The sequence below is a fragment of the Leguminivora glycinivorella genome, chromosome 18, assembly GCF_023078275.1.
Source record: "Leguminivora glycinivorella isolate SPB_JAAS2020 chromosome 18, LegGlyc_1.1, whole genome shotgun sequence".
NCBI classification, from domain to species: Eukaryota; Metazoa; Arthropoda; class Insecta; order Lepidoptera; family Tortricidae; genus Leguminivora; species Leguminivora glycinivorella.
The window spans coordinates 13370882-13393704 of record NC_062988.1 but is presented as its reverse complement, the minus strand read 5'-3'; the positions used below and the strand labels follow the sequence as shown (position 1 = coordinate 13393704).

Genomic DNA, 22823 nt, shown 5'->3' with positions numbered 1-22823 from the left:
ATATTTACGGAACACTTCACTATTGGACTACATAGGTATCAATACCAATAGCTCTGTCTCTCTCTAAAACAGCTGCAATCTGCACGTGTTAATAGGCAAACATCCGCGTGATGATCGTGAACTTTATTACGTAGGGCGTACGGCTTAGTAAACAAAGTAGTTATGATCTTTTTCTTATCGTATCCCAAGTCCCAGGTATGTCCCAGTTATATCCCAAGTCCCAGGTTTGTCCCAGTTATATCCCAGGTATGTCCCAGTTATATCCCAGGTTTGTGCCAGTTATATCCCAGGTATGTCCCAGTTATATCCCAGGTTTGTCCCAGTTATATCCCAAGTATGTCCCAGTTATATCCCAAGTCCCAGGTTTGTCCCAGTTATATCCCAGGTATGTCCCAGTTATATCCCAGGTTTGTCCCAGTTATATCCCAGGTGTGTCCCAATTATGTCTCTTATAGAGAATCTATAAAAGGGTCGGAGCGAGCCGACGCGCGTCATTCTTAAAATATCTACAAGACTAACAGTGTCTCTGGCTTTCGTGTGTTATACTGGTGAGTGAAGTTGTTCTGCTATTATTTCTCTGTTTGTTTTTACTTGGAAATTATTCTAAGTGATTGTAAACTTTGAAATTGTGTCTTTGTTTGATTGTGCGGGGACAATATCGTCGTACAGTTGAATTTGGACCTGTGGTGGAATTGCTTTACTGTCAGTTGTGGGGTTAATTTAGTGTTCTATTTATAGTGTAGTGTAATATTTAAATTGTTGTGTATAGTGAAGTTTTCTGTGCTTTGTTTCATGAGTGCCGTCAAGCAATACAAAGACTGGGTCGATGTATGGCTGGTGCTTGGAGATAAGTCTGTGTTTGGTTTTGTAGGGAGTAATTCTTGCAAAACTAAGCTTAGATTATAGCATGTAAAGGAAACTTCACTCGTTTGTTTAGTTGGTCAGTAAAATTGAATTTAGTAATTTTCTATGGGGTTATTTTGTGAAAGTTATAAGCCAGATCATTGTTTGTGACAGACTGTTGTCCGGCTAAGCGCTTTATACCTTGCGGCTGTTAAACATAAGGCGTTTAGGGGTCTTTTGTTCCAAGTGGAGGGCTTGGGCGCTTTTATTTACTTACAAAAGCGTATTTTCTCACCGGTCTCAAAGAGTCCAACTGTTAGATGGAAGTGAGGACTTTCACGATTGACGAAAGACATTAGGAGTAATCCTTGCTCACTGAAGTCGGCAGTATTTGAGGCTGGGGTCCTATATTTATATATATTTATTTACTCGGTGCTCTGGTCCATGCTGGCGTTGGTCGCTGGGGATTTTGGTTGTGATCGATCCACATCTAAGTAAAGTTTGATCTCGGCTGGGTCTCCCATGTGGCTGCTACTGGTGTGTCCTAGAATACTGGATATATACACGGATAGGGCGATCTACTCTCTGCTACCCTAGCCCGCGGGCAAGAGCAGAGGGGGGGATCAGAACACAAGCCTATAGGTTGCCTATCTCAGCTTCGCTGGCTGAACTGTACAGCTTATGGTAGGGATACACTTGTGCATATTTTGAACATTAGATCTATGGTAAGTGACGGTCTTTGTTTCAGATATGCTAGAGTAGGGAAAACGATAGGACTAGGGTAAAGTCACACACTATTTCTATGAAAGTAGAGTTCTTTTATGATTGGTCTTAAATTATAATTGGTCAACGTGTATTGTGGAGAAATAATTTAACTACTACTATTTATATGGTTTTGATGGACTTTAAATGTGGTGTTTACTATCTTAAAATATGTGGTAAAACTGGTAATTTATAAAAACTCTTATTACTTAATTTATTTGAGTGAAATTAATAATTGTGGTAGCAATTTCTGATTTTTCGGTGTGGCTGCGGGACACTTAGTGTTGCTAACTGGTTTTTCAAGGTAAATTCTATCAAGTTGGTTAGGGAAACAAACTATTCTTTGGAATAAAAAGCATAGGTTTGTTATAGGGCCCAGTGGCATGCGAGCGCCGTCCACTGATGGAAAGTCTAAAGCTTAGAAAAGTTTGACTTACTTATTTCTTATAAAAGTTAGCAACTGCTCGGTGTTTCGATAAAACATTAGAAAGATCGAGAAGTTATGGTCTATTAGCAGTATTGGGGAACGGGGGTTTAGCTAGGGACAAGAAACAAAACAAAAAGGGGGTTAGTTTGTAGATAGATAGCCCTTCAGGCTTACTTGCTTAGGATCCTGATAAAGTGGTTTGATCAGGTCAGGGGTCCCATACCGTATCGCAAGCCCTTGCCCAAGCCGGGACCACTAATAAGGCGTAGCGGATGATTACCAAAATATCTTTTAATATTTATTTCATGTAAGTTTCACTCACTAACTTTTATTCTAAAATTTCTTCATCATGTCATTAATTTTCTCACATATAACTTTCTAGGCCTAAATTTGATAAAATACTCTTCTATAACACTATATTATTATGCTACAATAACCTTTATTCTTTTTTTAAAATATAAATAAATAAAATTTTAAAAATTAGTCAAAAATACAGCTGATACTCATTAAAGGATCTAGGTTATCGCGGTTCACATCGAAGGGTTCTACTTATTCACGCTAGACGATCACAAGGCCAAATTTACGGGGTATATTTAAAGGGGGGGTTATCCATACTGTTGGTTAGTCAAGTAAGTAAGTAAATAAGTAAGGTGAGCGGAGGTTTTAGTTACAAGTTTAATTTAAAAATATACAATCATTGTTGTGAGGAATGTCGTGGTGTTTTTTTATATTTAAAATCTCCTTTATCCGAGTGGGCTTTTGTGGGAATAATTAGGTAACAAGCCTACCTAATTAGAAACAATTGAACAATTATTGCACCTATATCTTTATATAAAATTCAAATACTTAACACATGTAGACACAGCATAATTATGTTTATAATAATCAAATACCTAACAAAACAATGAGATCAAAAGCTATATAATATTTGTACTTATAAAATTATTTCCCTGAGATCGATAAGGCTAATCACGTTTGGTTTCGATTCGGTGTATGACTACTATATGAATAGTTCTGATTATCATGCATGATTTCTGACTTTCATGTCACAAAAATCCATGAAAGTCAGATGCACGATAATCAGAATTAATAACAAATCTCAAAATAACTCTTTAACATTACGATTTTTTTAAACAAGCTCAAGGTTACTTTAAATAGGCCATCTGAGTGTACTGTAGGAATTTTTACATAAATAATGGACGTGAGGTTTTGGAAATATCTTTATAAATTCCTTGGGATTCAACTCGCTCATTTCGTTCAGTAACTCACCTATCTCAGAGTTACTTGCGCGCTCTTTCCCACTCATGAAATGTTGCAAATGTTCGGAATGATTCGGTTTGACAATATGGCGGTATTCGTATCGCATATTGAGCATTGAGCATTATATAATACTAGCTTTTACCCGCGGCTTCGCCCGCGTAATAAAAGTATTCATTAAGATTTTCATTTGGATCCTTAGGTTTCTCTGTAGGTATATTTATCTGCGATTATTTCGATTGCACATAATACTTTTGCTTGCAATGATTGTAGAAATATTACACATCGACCACAGCGTAGGTAATTCTATATACGCTGGGGAAACCTTTATAAACATCCCACCTAGCCCGTATTTCGACACTATGATCGGTGGGTAAAAAGTACTTTTTTCTATTATCCCTTAATTTTTTTTACATTTTGCTTATACTTATCGCAAACGTAATCTTCAAGCAAGCAAACAACGATCGTCTTAGAGCACATTGATTGTAAGAAACCGCCGACCGATTATCCGTATCCCTCTAACGATACCCATATTATCCGTATCCGTATCCATATCGCTATCGCTATCGCTATCTCTATCTCTATCGCTATCGCTATCCCTATCCCTATCCCTATCCCTATCCCTATCCCTATCCCTATCCGTTATCAAGATGTTCAATGATTTCTTATCAAGTGCTAAAATATAAAGTTTCATGGTTTTATCTTTTAAAATTAAGAAATCCCATACAAACTTTCAACCTCTTTTTCAACCTCTTCGTCCCTTTTTTTCGAAATAAAAAGTAGCCTATGTTCTGTCTCAGGGTCTAAAGATTGTCTGTTCCAAATTTCATCAAAATCGGTTGCGTGGTTTAAGCGGGAAAGCGTAACAGACAGACAGAGTTAGTATGGATAGTATGGATTAGAATAAAATGAATACAATATTTCGTGAAGCGCTGGTGGCCTAGCCGTAAGAGCGTGCGATTTTCGATCCGGAGGTCGCAGGTTCGAACCCCGGCTCGTACCAATGAGTTTTTCGGAACTTATGTGCGAAATGTCATTTGATATTTGCCAGTTGCTTTTCGGTGAAGGAAAACATCGTGAGGAAACCCGACTAATTCCAATAAGGCCTAGTTACTCTTCGGGTTGGAAGGTCAGATGGCAGTCGCTTTCGTAAAACTAGTGCCTACGCCAAATCTTGGAATTAGTTGTCACAGCACCAAACCCCAGACTCCAGCCGGTGCAAATGACGGGATAACGCAAGGAGAATGATGAATATTTTGTGAATGTAAATTTAAATTGTTAATTTAAAAAATATAAAATTCATTCATGTCTGCATAAAAAGCGTGAGTGAGAAGCCATTTTTAATGCCTGTGTGAATTGGTTCGAAGATTCTATTATTTCTTCTTTCTCTTATTTCGCCATCTTGCTCAATAGTCTGGCAGATTCAATTAGCGAAATGAGCGAATTGAGTGATATATATCACCGTGAGCAAATAAATATATGCATCACTCTTTTCAAATCAGTGAAGCATTTTGCGCATCTCTACCGCCAACAAAAAAAAAATACCTTATTTGAACTTGGCTTGACACACTGCCCGGGTCTATTTGTTATCGTATAAAATGAAAGGGTTTCCTTTTAAAGCTACTTTCAAAACATTTGTAGGGTATCAGGGTATAAGTAATGGAAGTATGCTCGTATTTTAAATAATTGGCACGATTATATTAAAATAAATATTGGCACAAATAAGAGCGTATAAGAATGCATTAAGAAAATTAAACTAAGTGACATCACGCATCGTAAGTATAATAGCCACAAAATTAATATTTTGAAAAACCCCCGACCGGACACAGTGGACGATTTTCATGAAACATGGCTAAGAACACTCCCGACTAAGTCAGCTTCCAGACAAAAAAACTAAATTTCAATCGATTCATCCGTTCGGGAGCTACGATGCCACAGACAGACACACACAAAGACAGACAGACAGACACGTCAAACTTATAACACCCCGTCGTTTTTGCGTCGGGGGTTAAAAATACATAACATTGTGGTAAAACAGAACAACAACAACGATATTTCTACTAATAAATACTTATACAATACCGGAAAGGCCGGCGGAACCTTCTACCCAGTTTGGTACACTACCCAGTTTTAGTTTTCTTTTTAATTGCCTAGTTTATGATATTTATTGCATGGAATTTCTATTTAAGTGTTATTAATAAATAAATAAACATCAATAGCTCCAATAGCTCCAAGGAAAAAAATACCGAGAAGAATAATAGTACATTGTGCAACAAGGGGAGGAAGTTGAATATTACTAACGAGAGTAAGTTAAATCGCGACGGCTTGCCGGAGCGATTTAAAGACTCGAGTTAGTAATATTCATACTCCCCGAGTTACACACAATGTTTTTCATCACATTTGAGAGAAAAATACAGAGGAAACAGTCATAAGGCAAAACCTTCAACCGGCGGCGTTACGACCAGTAATGTATCTTGATCTACATCAGATTATTCATATTAAATCCATTGTTTTTGATAACAAACACTTTTTGAACGAAAACAAACACGAAAATACTGCATATAAATTAAATGCAACGTTCAAAAAAGCATATAAATCATATAATTAAACTAAAATTGTACTCATTTTCCATTCCTTTCAATATTTTGATCTGTTGTACTCTCCGTTGCTAGGCAACGGTGGGTGCCTCGCGTACGCCCGCGGTCAAGCGTGAGTAGAGAGCATATTGTCAGATTGTAAATTATAACAATTTATCTGAGTTAAATTTTACGAAATAAATGCAAAACACACTGAAATAATTGTAAAACATAAATAAAATGCATTTTTCATACCGTATAATGTATTTTATAGCTTAATAGTAAAATTTTGGTTGTGCAATAAAAATCCTTAGCAGATTGAAACATCCTTTGCCTGAAGTATTGTACGGATTGTATTAATTTTTAAAACTAAATCCATTATTCCCTTGGGAATAAAATAGTACATTATGCTTCATTACACGTAGACGAAATGATACCTTTAAACAGCAAATGTGATGAAAAATAAATAAGATAAAAGTGGAAGATGCTAGGCAACCTCCGTGACAGAGTGGCCCTGGTTGCCATAAATAAGAAACTTGACTCTACTTAAAATAATAGTTATTTGTTATACAAGGGGGCAAAGTTGTATTTTAACGCCGTGTGTGGAATTGAAAAACGAGCAAGTGAAAGGATTCTATAGTTGAACCACGAGCGAAGCGAGTGGTTCGAGAATAGAATCCTGAACTTGCGAGTTTTTTAACACACGAGAAGTAAAATACATTTGCACCCGAGTGTAATACAAAACTTTTCCCCTCACTATAGCGAGGAAACTACAATGCAAAAAATGCGTTTATCACTGCTTCCAGTAGTTCCACAGGTGGTAAATCATCACTTTACTATTTTTATCAATTTTAAAGCAGTTAATTTGACTTTATTCAAGGTCAAATTACTTTACCCACTAGTGGATAAAATGCGTTTTTACCCGCTGGTATTAAAGGACAAAACACGTGTTTCCGAGCTAGTGAGGGGAAAAATATATTACCTATACCATGCACGAAATAAAGCATCGGATAATTATAAGAAAAACATTGACAAAAGTTATTTATAAATCCAATTTCTATTTCATAAGTCAGGTAGAAATATATAAAGTAACTGAATTGACCGTGACGTCTCTCAACCCGATTTCATATGAATTGAATTCCATAATTATTAGCAAGTCTTCAAATTCGTTTAGACAGTTCTTAAAAAGAAGCTAATTTGACTAGGAGGCAAGTAGCCTATATAGCAAGTCCAACATTAAATATGCTAGCGGCGGCCGTTGAAACTAATTTGCCACCATACAGCACCTCTGTCGTGCACGTAGCGAATAATGCTATTGCTTTCATGATGAAAAAATCAGGTTCGGGGCTGATTTCCCTCTTCGTTTTAATTTTAATAATTATTTCTAGCAAAAATGTATCTTGCGTGGCGCTGCCAAGGTCGCGCGCGGCGCGCGTGCGAGATACCCAAACACCGATCGCGGTCGATTCACTACTGGCTCGTCCTTATACTGCGGCTGTAGCTACCAGCAGCGGCTGGTCCATACAAGCCGATTCCCACCGGCTTGCCTAAAATTGATTACTAGTAAAGTACCTAATGTTACAGTAGGTTTCTTTTTGCTGTTGCCTAGCAGAAATTTTCACCAGCCGCCACTGGCTCCAGCTACACTAATGATGTTTTCTACCTAGCAAAGAGGATCGAGTAAGTAGGTATTATAGAGAGTTACTGTTAAAGTAAAATGTGTAATCACAGTGCATAGACTTGCCATCTCGTCACAAGCTTAAAACTTTTGAACCTCAGTTTTGACAATTTGGCCCATATTCTTAGCTTGATATGTGTTAAAATGTTAAATATAAATATTAGCGCCATCTAGCTGAGCATACTTCAAAGGTGTAATGCCATCTAGGCCACCGTACCTTTTTCTGTTAATACTGAGGTACGTTTTTTTCTTAGGCTTTATCTGTCTATATGGAGTTATACACGTCTTTGTACCTAGTTATTGTTCTACAATCTATGTAAATCTAGGATAAACACTGGATTACATTTCTTGTTAAAACTTTAATCCTTACTCCGCTTTAATTATTTATAATCAGCGATCCAGGGTTGAACAAAGGCTCTCAAATCATTTACAAAGCCTATTCTAAACAAAGAGAACTTCCAAGTCAATTTCAGACACCCTTTATCTGAAGTACTACGTTTAATTACCCGTGTCGTGACGGGTTAAGAATTTCACCACCCCTTTTCCTCCCGTGGGTGTGGTAAAAGTCAAGTCAATTGTGAAGTAGGCCATGGGCTAGGAATTTGTCACTGCAATATCACAATCGATTTCTTTTAGGAGCAGTTTCATGTGCTCTGCCTACCTCTTTTGGGAATACAGGCGTGAATTTATGTGTAAGTTTAAGAGGATATAGGGCGAATAGAGGATATCAGCAATTCCCGTTAAGTTTGTACATTTGGATCACGTCTCCGATTTTGATAAAAATTGGTAGGTCATTAGCCTCCATGATTCTGAGCAAGATCCACTAGGTTTCCCAAAATGACCTAGGTTGTTTGTATGAAACTTTCCTTTTTTTGTTACCGATAATGTATAGAAATCTGGTAACAAAAAAGGAAGGTTTCATACAAACAACCTAGGACATTTTGGGAAACCTAGTGGATTTTGCTCAGCATCATGGACTCTATCAGCCTACCAAGTTTTATCAAATCGGAGACGTAATCCAAATGTACAAACTTAACGGGAATTGCTGATATAAAGATTCTCAATTCGAACGTTTTCGCTTTCCGCCTTGGGTTTTGGAAAATGTTTTGACGATAACATTTATACATTCGCCTGTTACCCACAGGGGTAGGCAGAGATCACGAATTTCCATTTGCTACGATCCTGACAAATCACTTTCGCTACAGTCACTTTCATAACGTCAGTTTCGGTTACTTAATTGAATATTTCTCCAATTTAGTCAAGAAAAGTTCGCCTAGTCCATGACCTTGACCATAACTTCCATTTCCAAATGATCCTTCCACTTTTTCATACACTGCCTTTGACAATTGCAATGTCACATTTTCGATTTCTTTCAAAACTCAAAACCTTTTTGCCAAGAGTGGCACTGAAACTTGAGTAGTTTCATGTGCTCTGCTTACCCCTTCATGGGATACAGGCGTGATAGTATGTATGTATGTATGCCTTTGACAATAAAATTATCTTTCCAAAATAGGTAATACTTATGTAAGTAAGGTACAGCGGGGTAAATTTCGACTGGGGAGCAAATGTAACTGGTCCATTTTTTCCATGTTTTACAATGTTTGTATTATTAAATAGAGTGTCCACCGGTTATATCGACGCTGGAAAGGCTAATTGACTAACGTGCATTTTGCAAACTTTACAGGAGAGCCAAAATAAACTTTTTTTTTTGGAAAAAAAATCATAACTTTTTATTTATCTATTATACAATAAAACGACGTACTACGAAGTTGGAGGTCTTTGTGTTGTTTATTTGATCGATAATGATTGTATTCCGATATATGTACGTATTTACGAAATAAAGTGCACGTTAGACAATTGTCATATTTTCATAGCTAGGATAAAGTTCTAACCACCATATTCATAGTTTCTTAGGGAATGGATACTTAACTTATGCAACTATTAGCTTTAAAACCCAACCCAAAAGAACATATAATAATTTAAGACGTTTCAAACAAAAGTAGAATCGAAGAAAATGCATAACAGCCACTAGCTAACATTATGAAACACTGGTATAACAGCTTAAAAGGCACTTCACCAAAAACTAACACCTGTTTTTAGAAACTGTTATACTGAAAACTATTGTATTTGTCATGAAAGAATCTTTAATTAAGTTAAACTTATTTGTGCAAGATATTGTAAGTGTATTTATGCACTTTTGAAACATAATACAACAATTTCACTTAAAAAAACAGCATTGTGTCATACATTCAAATTATTTATTAAAAAAATATAAAATTAGAAAAGTGTTTAGGTAAACCACCTAAGCCACTATTTCGCCGGTTGGGATAAACGACTAACGTGCAGTTTTTGACTGCCGCGGTTCTGGTTAAACGGCTAACGTGCAGTTCTTTACTACCGCGGTTCTAGAAAAATGGTTAACGTATAATCATAACATTTTTTGATTCCGGTAAAATGACTTATAAACTAAAACATATAAAATTACACTAAACGTAATTGACTAACATCCCAACAAGTGTTTTTGGCTTTAACATATAGCCAGTATATCAATAATTTGTCAAAAAAGTGGCTTGTTAGAGAAAATGTTTCTAGTAAATTGCCTTTTTCCAAATTGCTAACAAGCCAAAAAAGTCTTCAGATCGTTTTGAAACCCGGCTCGTTAGACGCAGAAAAAATCGCTGATTCCAATGATGTATATAACTCAATATGCCCAAAAATGGTCTGTTAGTCAATTAGCCTTTCCAGCGTCGATATTATATGGTAGGCGTGTTCAGTGGATACATGTAGAACTCAACATCATAGTGTAATAATGGAAAAAATGGATTAGTTACATTTGTCCCCCAGTCGAGATTTGCCCCGCTGTGCCTTAGTACCGACGACCTTAGTAGGTATTTGACGACCGGTCTGGCGCAGTCGGCAGTGACTGCCTGCTACGCCGCGGTCCCGGGTTCGAATCCCCGTAAGGGCATTTATTTGTGTGATGAGCACAGATATTTGTTCCTGAGTCATGGATGTTTTCTATGTATATAAGTATTTATATATATGTATTACATATTATATCGTTGTCTGAGTACCCACAACACAAGCCTTCTTGAGCTTACCGTGGGGCTCAGTCAGTCTGTGTAAGAATGTCCTATAATATTTATTTATATATTTTATTTATTTAGTACAATGTTATAATAGAATTAACTGAAACTCGCAAACATGTTGACAGGTGCCTTCTCTTTGTATTGCAGTATTTTTGAACATTTCAAAGGGAGCGGAGATGGAAAAGTATTCAATATTTGACTGTCTGTCTTGATCTCGTACCTGCATCTTTCATGCAAATAATCGTGGTAACTAAATCATAAATCATTTATTTGCTTACCATGGTACGTACAGGATGTTACAGTAATATTATTTAATATGAGCACATGGCACCCTGTGAAGGGTAAATATGGCAATATTCTTAAAACTATGTACATTGTTTCTTATAATTTGAACGAATCGGCGAATTCAAGCCCACATATTTTGCACGAAGTTTCTTATATCTAAATTGATTAAATGTAGGTATCGAGTAAATTTTTAATATGATATTTGTTATCTAGTTTGCTTCAGAATAAATGTCAATCTAAATTAGTAATAACCTAACTACAAAATTTAAATTTTGAAAAAAAAAACGATATTAATCAAACATGGCTATTGGCTGGCTATGGCTAAGAGCATTCCCGACTAATTCAGCTTTCAAACAAAAAAAAACTAATTTGAAATTGGTTCATTCGTTCGGGAGCTGCGATGCCATAGATAGACACACACACACACTTACACGTCAAACTTATAAGTGTTTGCGTAGGGGGTTAATAACAATAAGCCCCCTCCCCCCACATCTAGCGTCTCGCGAGCGTAGCGTCGGACCAACTGTATGGCAAAGCTATTTCCTCGTAGATTCTGTGAGACTTGGGTAGTGGGTACATACATACCCGTCGATTTGTTACCTACTGAGATATAATTTTAATGAAATAATTTTGTTTGTCCTAGGTCTCCCAAACGACCTACTTGTGTGCTGGCATCAGTACCCCTACTTCCTGGGAATCGTGTTCTGCAAGCTACGGGCCCTCATTTCAGAAGCGTAAGTATTTTTGACATTCTCAAGTAAAAGGTGTGATCACACAAATAAATGCCCTTGCCGGGAGTCGAACCCAAGACCACGGCTTAGCAGGCCGGGTCAGCACCGGCTAGGCCAGACTGGTCGCCCACATTGTTGCTCATCGTCGTCCTCTTTCTTGCGTTATCCCGGCTTTCGCTACGGCTTATCGGAGCCTGGGGTCCGCTTTGAAAACTAATCCCAAGATTTTGCGTTAGGGCATTAGAACTCCCACGTCTCCGCACTTAATCGTAATGTCCTAATAAAAAAACAAAAGAAATACTGGGGACACCTTACACAGATCAACTTAGCCCCAAACTAAGGTGCCCTAACAAGGTGCTAAGCGACGATATACATACTTAAATAGATAAATACATACGTATATCCATAGAAAACATCCATGACTTAGGAACAAATAGTAAAATTGTGCTCATCACACAAATAAATGCCCTTACCGGGATTCGAACCCAGGACCGCGGCATAGCAGGCAGGGTCACTACCGACTGAGCCAGACCGGTCGTCTGTGTTTTGTGCATCGATTTTTCACGCAAAAAAATATAGCCATCGTTAAAATGAAACCACTTTACGATGTGTCTCACACAAGTATTTTCACACTCCGAATCTCTTGTTTTACGCAAAGACACTGTAACCTAACCTAACTACCCTTGATAGTCTCATTCCCGCCGTTTTATGACAACTTAATCCTAGGGTACAGTCAAACAATTGGAACCTAGGCCACTGTAGAACTATGTGATAGTGACGTTATAAAACAGATTGTAAGAAATCTCTTACTGCGTGTCATTGTGACATGGTTTTATCGTGGCCTAGGGTTCCAATTGGTTGACTACCTAACTACCATCAGAATCGTTGACACTTCCTAAGCTTGTCGTAGCTGTGGCTGGCATGGTGTCCTCAACTGTGTGTTTCTCCAGAAACTTCCTGCCTCGCACAGCTAAACTGTGGAATTAATTGTCGCCAGCGGTATTTCCGGACCGATACGACCTTCAAACCTTCAAGAAAAGAGCGTACACCCATCTTAAAGACCGGCATCGCACCTACAACACTTCTGGTGTTTCGGGTGTCCATGGGCGGCAGTGATCACTTACTATCAGGCGACTTGTCTGCTCGTTTACCTCCTATCCCATAAAAAAAGCTCTCGCTATCGCTATCTACACCGATAAAGGTATGGAAGTCAAATGTTTTCATCTGAGCATGAACGAACGAATTCTCAGAACTGTTCAGAACACTAAGTGAAAACGCAGCGTAAGGGGCTGACAACACCCAATTGCGCAAAATTGGTGTTACTTGCGCAGTTTTTAAGACAAACTGTTAGTTTTAGTAAGGCAAGTAAATTATATGTTATTATTCATTATATTTCAACAAACATAGCCGTACTCGATACACGATTTAATGAAATCGGCTCGATAGAAAAAATTGCAAAGATTGGTCTCGAATTCGTCATTAAACGGTTCTATGGCGTTCAATTATTCACTTAGTTGTCTTTAATATGCTTTAATTAAAATTACAATAACAAGAATATACATATCTAAAACACTAATGAAACATATGGCGCAAATAATGCATCTTTTTATTTTATTTTAATATTTTTCCGCACTATTCGTACCTAACCGCCATCTTTTAGTGACATCGCGCTCTCACTTACTCCTATAGGAATAGACAGTGTACGCTAGCGTCAAGGCCATTGGGTGTTGTCAGCATCTTAAGAAAAGAACGTACCTACCAGAAAAAAAAAGTCTCTCTGATACGCAGTAGAGGGTCGGGACCTCGGGACGGCCTTGTATCACGTCACACCTCGGACACTGGCGATCAAATATATGAAAGAGGAGCGTTCCTAGCACACAGTCTAAGCTCGTGTACGTGAACTCGTACTATGCTTGCGTGAGTGAAATATGACAGGTCGAATTAAAACCGAAATAAATTACACATATGAAAGAAAAAGTGACCAAGTCCTCTGGTGCCTGAGGCTGGAATCGAACCAGCGTACTTTCCAATCGCGGGAAATGCCTCTTTATCCGCTCGGCCACCCAGGTCACAGCTGTCGAGGTCGAAATTATCTCTCATATGAGTAATCTATACAAGGACTCGTAGCGCCCTCTGTACATAGTAGTGTGACTACTTTAAGACAGCACAAGTTGAAATATTTTCAATAGATTATAATTTAACTTGTGTTCATTAGGAATGACAGGTCGACTGATCGCGTTTCTGACAGGCGTTCTAACTGTGAGGTAACCGAGAGGTGGTGCGCGGCACTTTCAGTGGGGAGCGGGAGTGGCCATACTGTACGGTATATTACTCTTTAATATACTGTGACCACGTGGAGGTGGTCAGTGGAGAAAGAGGCTGGCGCAAGTTTACTAGGGTGGAAGGATTTGGAAGTAAATAAATAAATAAATATTTGGGGGACACTTTACACAGATTAACCTAACCCCAAACTAATGAAAGCTCGTACTATGGGTGCTAGGCGAAGATATACTTACTTATATAGATAAATACATACTTATATACATAGAAAACATCCAAGACTCAAACAAATATTTGTGCTCATCACACAAATAAATGCCCTTACCGGGATTCGAACCCGAGACCGCGGCTTAGCAGGCAAGGTCACTACGCGCTTGGCCAGACCGGTCGTCAAGGTCGCACAGGATCGTGAAAAATGGAAGATTCTTCTAAGAGCCCTGTCCTTAGTGAGGGATAACAGGATCACATCGTCATCATCATCATACGCAGTTCGGTTCCCTTCATATTTCATAAACAATAACTCAAATCACAATGCGAATAAACATCCATTATTTCCAAATATCTTCTCAAAGTACTCGTGTTTTATACAAAACAAATATTTTTCTTCTTTATTCACATCGTTCAAATCATAGACATAGAAAAAAATATAGACGGAATGGTATAAGCAGGATCTACAAGCGCTGATAGCCTAGCGGTGAGTGCGTGCGACTTTCGTTCCGGTGGTCGCGGGTTCGAACCCCGGCTCGCACCAATGAGTTTTTCGGAACTATTGCGCGAAATGTCATTTAATATTTGCCAGTCGATTTCGGTGAAGGAAAACATCGTGAGGAAACCGGACTAATTCCAATAAGGTCTAGTTACCCTTCGGGTTGGAAGGTCAGATGGCAGTCGCTTTCGTAAACTGTGCTTGGGATTAGTTATCAAAGCGGACCCCAGGCTCCCGTGAGCCGTGGCAAATGACGGGATAACGCAAGGAGGATGATGGTTTAAGCAGGACCTAAATATCATCCGCGTTTTCGCAATTTATTGCCGCATCGTAACTTGTGCGTATAATTGCTGTAACCCAATCGTCACTTATATAGGTGATAACTGTATGCATATTGTTTCTTGGCACTTCGGAGCACACACGCTTCGGCAACGTAAACGCTTTTGTAACAAAGAACTTAATCAATGTATTATTGCACTTATTTTTCCGTGTAACGAGTTAACGTTATGCTTGTTCCATGTAGTTATTACTTTTTTAGCAGATTGAACTGTTTGAAAATGAAAATGAAAATGAAAAATGAAAATGAAATATTTATTTTTCAAGTAGGCATATTACAATGCGCACGAATTGAACGAAATGAATGTATGAAATGTAGAAATGTAATTTTTTATCAATCGTGAAACGTGCAACATGGTTTTCGTTTTCTCAGTTCTCAAATGTCATATGAATGTCATCATGACACCTAACCCATCGTGCAGCGCGCAGGCGCAACAAGATGGCGTCGACCCAAGAATGACAAATGGGCGCGTTCAAGTTATATTAAGGACGTGTTGCACGTTTGCGTCCGTGGCCCACAAATGGTGTCGCCGGAAGACCAGCGCTGACTGTATGGTTAGCATTATGCTGAGGCGGGACCATTTCGTGGTAAACGATAATTTTTATATTATGTTCTAATAATTAAATGTTTGTATTTTTAATACCTATTGTAATTTACCACGAATAAACGATTTCTATTCTATTCTATTATCTCACCCTTGCATGCTCATGAAGCATACCATTGACTGAAAGAGACAGATAAAGCTACTCTATTCGATCGCCAACTTCATGAAATTGTATGAATTTTAGTTGAGCAACTGGCTATAGTCATATTTAGGGAACTGGCCTGATCTTTAAAACACAATATTTTATACCATGGATGAAATGAAATAAAGCATCAGATAATAAGAAAAACATGGACTGTACTAATTATTCTAAATACACTTTTTATTTAATGAGAGATACCTACATAATGTACCTAAATAAACGTGACGTCACTCAACACGATTTCATTAGCAAATCGTTCAAATTCGTTTTGACAGTTCTTAAAAAGAAGCTAATTGGACTAGAAGGAAAGTAACCTAGCCTACTATTGTCCGTGATGGAAAAGTGGTGCCATGATGACGTCACAGACTCGTAATCTACGAGGTTCTACAATCTAGGGCTACAAGTGACAACGAGGTTCCGATAAATCTTGCTCCGACCTAGTCCTAAATGGAGTAAGTTTATAGAGAAACAGTGGCGCTTAGTTCTTTATTCTTTTAAGGGAAAGAAGAAATTTTGCCCTGAATGTCCATTTTCAAATGCTATTGAGCGTATTGTTACTAGATTGCTATAGTAGAGTTCATAAATACCTACGTTTGTATTTCACCTTAGGGGTCATTGGGTCATTACGTCACAGCGTAGGGGGCGGAGTCATGCTAAATGTGATAATCTATATGGGTTAAAGGTATACGAAACATCGTGACGTAGGGAGGAAGAGGTTCAATAACATTAAAATTTTGCTTGTCCTTATTGCAATGCATTACTTTAAGGGAAGAAATATAAGTAAATAAATCAGTTTCCCAGTGTAGTGACGACTTAAAAATATCACATCTTTACCATCTTTATCGAGTTTTAGGGTTCCATAGTCAACTAGGAACCCTTATAGTTTCACCATGTCTGTCCGTCCGCGGATAATCTCAGTGACCATTAGCACTAGAAAGCTGAAATTTGGTACCAATACGTGTATCAATCACGCCGACAAATGGTAAAAGAAAAAGTGGAAAAAACTGTTTTGTTGGGGTACCCCCCGCCCCCCCCCCCTACATGTAAAGTGGGGACAGTTTTTTTTTTTCATTTCAACCCCAACGTGTGATATATTGTTGGATAGGTATTTAAAAATGAATAGGGGTTTACAAAAATCGTTTTTTGATAAAATTAATATTTTCGGAAATAATCGCTCCTAAAGTAAAACAAAGTGTGTCCCCCTCTTTAACTTTTGAACCATATGTTTAGAAAATATAAAAAAAATCACAAAAGTAGAAGTTTATAAAGACTTTCTAGGAAAATTGTTTTGAACTTGATAGGTTGAGTAGTTTTTGAGAAAAATACGGGAAACTACGGAGCCCTACACTGAGCGTGGCCCGACACTCTCTTGGCCGGTTTTTTAAAGGTAGATACGTCCTATAAGTCGACGTGTAAAATACGAGTTAGTAACAACTGGTCCAAAACGCAAAATATCCACAATATTTTTCCGATTAATCCCACCTTTAAAGTAATATCGAGGGAGCCGTCTCCGATTCTGTGCAGTTTGGCCTTCCTTCGGCCTTTTGAGGATAAACGAACCTAACCTACCTAAGTATACCTGGACATTTTCCGTTTAACAGTTTTTTTTTTTTAATTAACTGTCGTGTTAAAAATGAAAGGCCCTCGCTAGGAATACGGGCGATCATTCACCTTGATGCTGTGGTAGTGGTACATTACTATTTAGGTGTTATTGAACTATTTTAGACTATTGATAATTTTGTTGAAATGTTTTGTGAACGATTGTGTTGATGATTCTTTTGTAATGACGCTTTCATGGTGGATACGACTATTGGTGGATTTTGGGCATTACCCACTTTAAACGGTTTGACATATTCTTTTTTCTTAAACTTTATAATTTACTAGATGATTAAATCCCAAAAAGACTCCCGAACAAATCAAGCGCGAACCGCATGAAGCGTAACCCTCGATTCCAGAACCAATGAACCGTAATAACTTCTTTTCTTAAAAGGATTTCAAACCTTCCACAATCTGTCTAAAGTTCATATCAGAATGGTTCATTTGCCGTTATAAATCGTGCCATTATTTCTTAGGCCCACCTTTACGCGATTTACTTTAAGGTAAAATATTTTTAAGTTGTATTTTTAAGGTGTCGTAATTTCTGAGAGATTTAGTACCTAAAATCCGCTTTTTTGTCATTGTAAAATCTTCGCTGGGCTCAGGTGTTGCAGAGGTGTTAAATGATAAGCGGACTGTAGTTTAAAGCTGGTTTACTCCGAATTATGAGAAAGAACAAAGAAAGTGGTACAGTGAATGTCGTTGGAGGCGGAATAACGGACAGTAACAAACCGTAAGTTTTTGAAAGCTCAAAGCTGTCAGATTTGAATGTGAATATTGCCAATTGTAAATAGTGATTTCAAGTATGATTTTATACACTCCAATGAATATTTTAGTTAAAAAATATGCAAGTAGTATTAATGAATAATAGAATTATAAATGAACATTAAATAAAAATTGAATAAATTAAAACTGATGATTTGCAATGCGTAATGTCAACTTGAATACAATATTGAATATTTTAATGAAAGAATATACAAATTGAAATGTCAACAGTTACATGATAATGAATTAGAATTAAAATGAATTATTATTATTAAATTTATAAAATTGAAAATTGATTTTTAATTACAAAAATAAATATCTTAGCCTAACGAAGACAGGATCCTGGTTTTTGAACGGTTTCGTAACATGCTCCCGCCTTGAAGTCTATGACTTCAACTGTATGCCAAGGGGGAGGGTAGACGTTGTTGCAGACCGTGAGATACCGTCGCTGCCATGGATGCCTTCCAAGTTGTCCTGCTGCTGAGTGCCACGAACCGGTGATGTCTTGGAGGCTGCAATCTGTGCATGTGGAACGAAATGTGTGGATCGCCCATCAGGAAGTGGAAAGGAACGAAAGGACTGAAATATGTTTGGGTGAAAATTACCATAATTTGAATCAGTAGGTGTAATGTACCTATGTGAAAGTGTGTAATAAATAACGTGATAACAGTATAAATGAAACGCCTCACGTTCTCTTGATACGTTACCTATCAAGAGCTGTATCGTTTCGTTATTCAAAAGAGGCCCTGCATGTAAGAACGTGAGGCGGTAATATTTGAATATAAAAATGTATACATATTGACGCTGATGTTTTGAACTGAGCAACCCTGAACGTTGAAGAACCTGAATGTGAATGGAGTTGCTCGGTCTTCCCACCCCACGATCGTAACTACATCTGTGAATTGTATTGCCATGTTTGGCTTCCAAGCTACGCTCCATAGAAAGGGAGGCAACTGAAGTTCGCTGTAATGAGTATCCCTGGACTGACGGCCGCTCATTAAACGCGATGGATGTCGTGGATTGCTGATCATGAGCAGCTTTTGGACACTGACATTGTATCGTACAACTGTCACTCGGAACATTTGAATCTAATTCCCTAACTCGAAACTGAATATTTGTATTTGAGGGAGTTTTATGTGCGGATATGGATACTTGTGTGTTTATCGTGCTATCTAACATATTTTTGATCGCCTGAGTGGACACTTTCACTGTTGAATTAAGTTTTGAATACTTATGAATCAGCACTTGTGCATTCGACATGCTAGCGAAGTAAATGTCTTCGAAGAGTGCCCGCTCATCCTCTATATACTCTCCGCTTGTGAATTCTGACAATATGTCTATGTCTAGCAGCAATGTATCGAACTCATTGTATAAAAGCCCTATTTTGTCAAATCGAAGCTGCAGCTCTGCAAGCTGTAACTCGTTTACTTGCGGTTCAACAGCTAGTTGCGACACCAAATTGTGAAAAACAGTAAGTTTACCTTTAATAAGTCCAAGCTTGTAATTAAGTTTATGAAAATCATGTTCCGATGACATTGTGGCATAATAAAATGCTAAAAAATGAGCCTATAAATATTGGTACAAATTATGACTTTAAATAAAAACTTTGCTCTTAAAAAATCTCCAGGCGCTAAAACTATTTGCTATGCGAATCAAAGGTATGCACTTGTATTACGTAACCTTGTTTACGACTTATTTGCACTGCAGTTAGTTATCAAGATTGTTTTAAGAACGTGTTTGCCTATTGTTTTTGAAGTTTTTAATGGAAAATAGCGTAATAAAGTTACAAAATTATTGAATTATTGTTATCGTATTGTATAGGAATTATGTGAAAGTGATAGTTAATATTAAAATCTTATGTATTACTGTGAACTGGGCCAAGAGGTTATACCTACTAAAATGAATACCTCTAGTGAATAATCCTATCGAAATGTCTACTGGCTTCTAATCCAAATGATGGCAATGAATTAACTTTCTGCACTTAATGGGAAAGCAATGAATTAGGTATTTGAGTAGGTATGATTGAATAATACCTAATGGATAGTGCAGCTACACAGAAAAGGAAGAAACAAAGGAATATGGATTGAATAAGAAAGGAAATGGAACGATCTCACTTTTTTCGTTTCCCTCCTGTGCTGGATGCTGCTTGATCTTGAATATTGGCTCCCGCTGATCTCCACTGAATTGCTCCTGGATTGGTCTGGTTGGTGCTGGATGGGCTGGATTCCGTAACTGTCCTGGTTACGGTGAATTCCCACTGTAGTGGAATGCTCCGTGTGTCCGGTGGATGCTGTGTGTGAATTCACTCGTCGCTCCTGACTGATGGGACGCGATGAGTGTCAGCTCCGGAACTGGCACGTAGCTGGATGTGCCCTACGCCAACCTGGATGACCCACGGCTTCGCTGATGAAAGTCCGTTGAATATGTGGAGCTCGACTCGGTGGCACAATCCTGCCCCCTCACAATTTCGAAGGCTCGAATGGACCATGTAAACTTCCAAATTAGATGGATGTGGATTCCAAATTGTATAAATGTGAAATATGAGAAGAACAAAGAAAGTGGTACAGTGAATGTCGTTGGAGGCGGAATAACGGACAGTAACAAACCGTAAGTTTTTGAAAGCTCAAAGCTGTCAGATTTGAATGTGAATATTGCCAATTGTAAATAGTGATTTCAAGTATGATTTTATACACTCCAATGAATATTTTAGTTAAAAAATATGCAAGTAGTATTAATGAATAATAGAATTATAAATGAACATTAAATAAAAATTGAATAAATTAAAACTGATGATTTGCAATGCGTAATGTCAACTTGAATACAATATTGAATATTTTAATGAAAGAATATACAAATTGAAATGTCAACAGTTACATGATAATGAATTAGAATTAAAATGAATTATTATTATTAAATTTATAAAATTGAAAATTGATTTTTAATTACAAAAATAAATATCTTAGCCTAACGAAGACAGGATCAAAAACCAGGGTGGTTTTTGAACGGTTTCGTAACAGTCATAGCCTGTCAAAAATTTAATTAGTAGGCTTTCTCGTTACTTGGTCGTTGATATGAAAGGTTTAATTTGCTATACAAGACGACGGTTTGACGGCCTAGCGCGTCGTGACCCTGCCTCAGCAGCCGCGGTCCCGGTTTCGAATCCCGGTAGAACATTTATTTGTGTGATGAGCACAAATATTTGTTCATGACTTCATGAGTCATGGATAATTTCTATGTATATTTAAATATTTTTCTATATAAGTATGTATATCATCACCCTATAGTACAAGCTTTTCTTAGTTTTGGCTAGGTTGATCGCCATTTATAATATTAGTATGGATGTATGTGTATTTTTAGGGTTCCGTAGTCAACTAGGAACCTTCATAGTTTCGCTATGTGTGTCTGTCAAAACTGAAAATTGGTTACAACATGCATATCAATCACGGCGACAAAGTAGTAAAATAAAAAGTAGAAAAAAATATTTTGTTAATACAAAGTGGGGACTGATTTTTTTTTTTCATTCCAACCCCAACGTGTGATATTGTTGAAAAACTAATAGGGGTTTACTAAAATCGTTTTTTGATATAATTAATACTTGCGTAAATAATCGCTCCTAAAGTAAAGAAAAGTGTGTCCCCACCCCCCTCTAACTTTTCAACCATTATTTTTTTAAATATGAAAAAATCACAAAGTAGAACTTTATAATGACTTTCTAGGAAAATTATTTTGATCTTGATAGGTTTACCTGTTTTTGAAAAAAATACGGTAAACTACACTGCGCGCGGCCCGACACGCTCTTGGCCTGTTTTTCGAGCTATTAACGTTTATAAATGTACAAACATGTGAAGAAACTCTTCGTACGCGTTATTGAATTCCTTCAACTTTTTTATGACATCCGTCAGTGATATTGGAATATCTTTGAACTTTCAATTTACAGTATGAAAGAACATGGCAATATAAAATTAGAATACGTCTAGGTTATTACGCAATTCTAATGTACAGTCAACCAATTGGAACCCTAGGCCACTGTAGAACTATGTCACAGTGACGTTATAAATCAGATTGTAAGAAATCTCTTACTACTTGTCATTTTGACATGGTTGTAGAGTGGCCTAGTTCCAATTGGTTGACTGTACAGTGTACAGTCAACAACACAGTTGTGAATACAATGTGCCAAAAATATGTATACACACCTTAATGTACAGTTCTGTATAAGTACATAGTTTTGGCACTTTGTCTGTATTCACAGTTGAGCATTTCTTTTTTTTTGCCATTTTTATGAAGTGTGATATTTTTGAAAAAAATATGCTATTTCTACTCAGAAATACTAGCATTTTCAATCCTTTGTCCCATACGATTTTTTCTTATTTTGTTACCATTTTCCGTACATGTTGTATGGGGTACTAAAAGAGGAAAGTAACAAAAATGTATGGAAATTCTGGGACACTTTTTGTCTCCCAGTGAGATTGAAAGTACTCGTGATTCTGAGTACAATTGACCTAAAATTCCTTAAAACAATAAAAAAAATATTATTGGCAAAAAAAAAAGAAATGCTCAGTTGTGTTGACTGTACCTACACTGATAACAGTGATGATGGGATGAGTATGTGATGTAAAGATAGCGCCATTTTCCAATTTTATAACTTATAAGAAAATACATTGAAATGTAGATGATATATAGACAAAGATTGAGATGGGTATGTTAAGGTGGTTCGGGCATGTAGAGAGGATGGATGAGAGGAGAGT

At 37.3% G+C, this 22823-nt stretch overlaps 1 protein-coding gene across 1 annotated transcript in view; it reads left to right on the top strand.

Moving 5' to 3' along the window:
* The window catches only part of LOC125235978 (neuropeptides capa receptor), a 243593-nt gene that overhangs the window by 45461 nt on the left and 175309 nt on the right, over nucleotides 1-22823 (top strand). Inside the window, 1 exon segment of the mRNA XM_048142649.1 lies at nucleotides 11561-11651. Coding sequence (XP_047998606.1) covers nucleotides 11561-11651 — 91 coding nt within the window.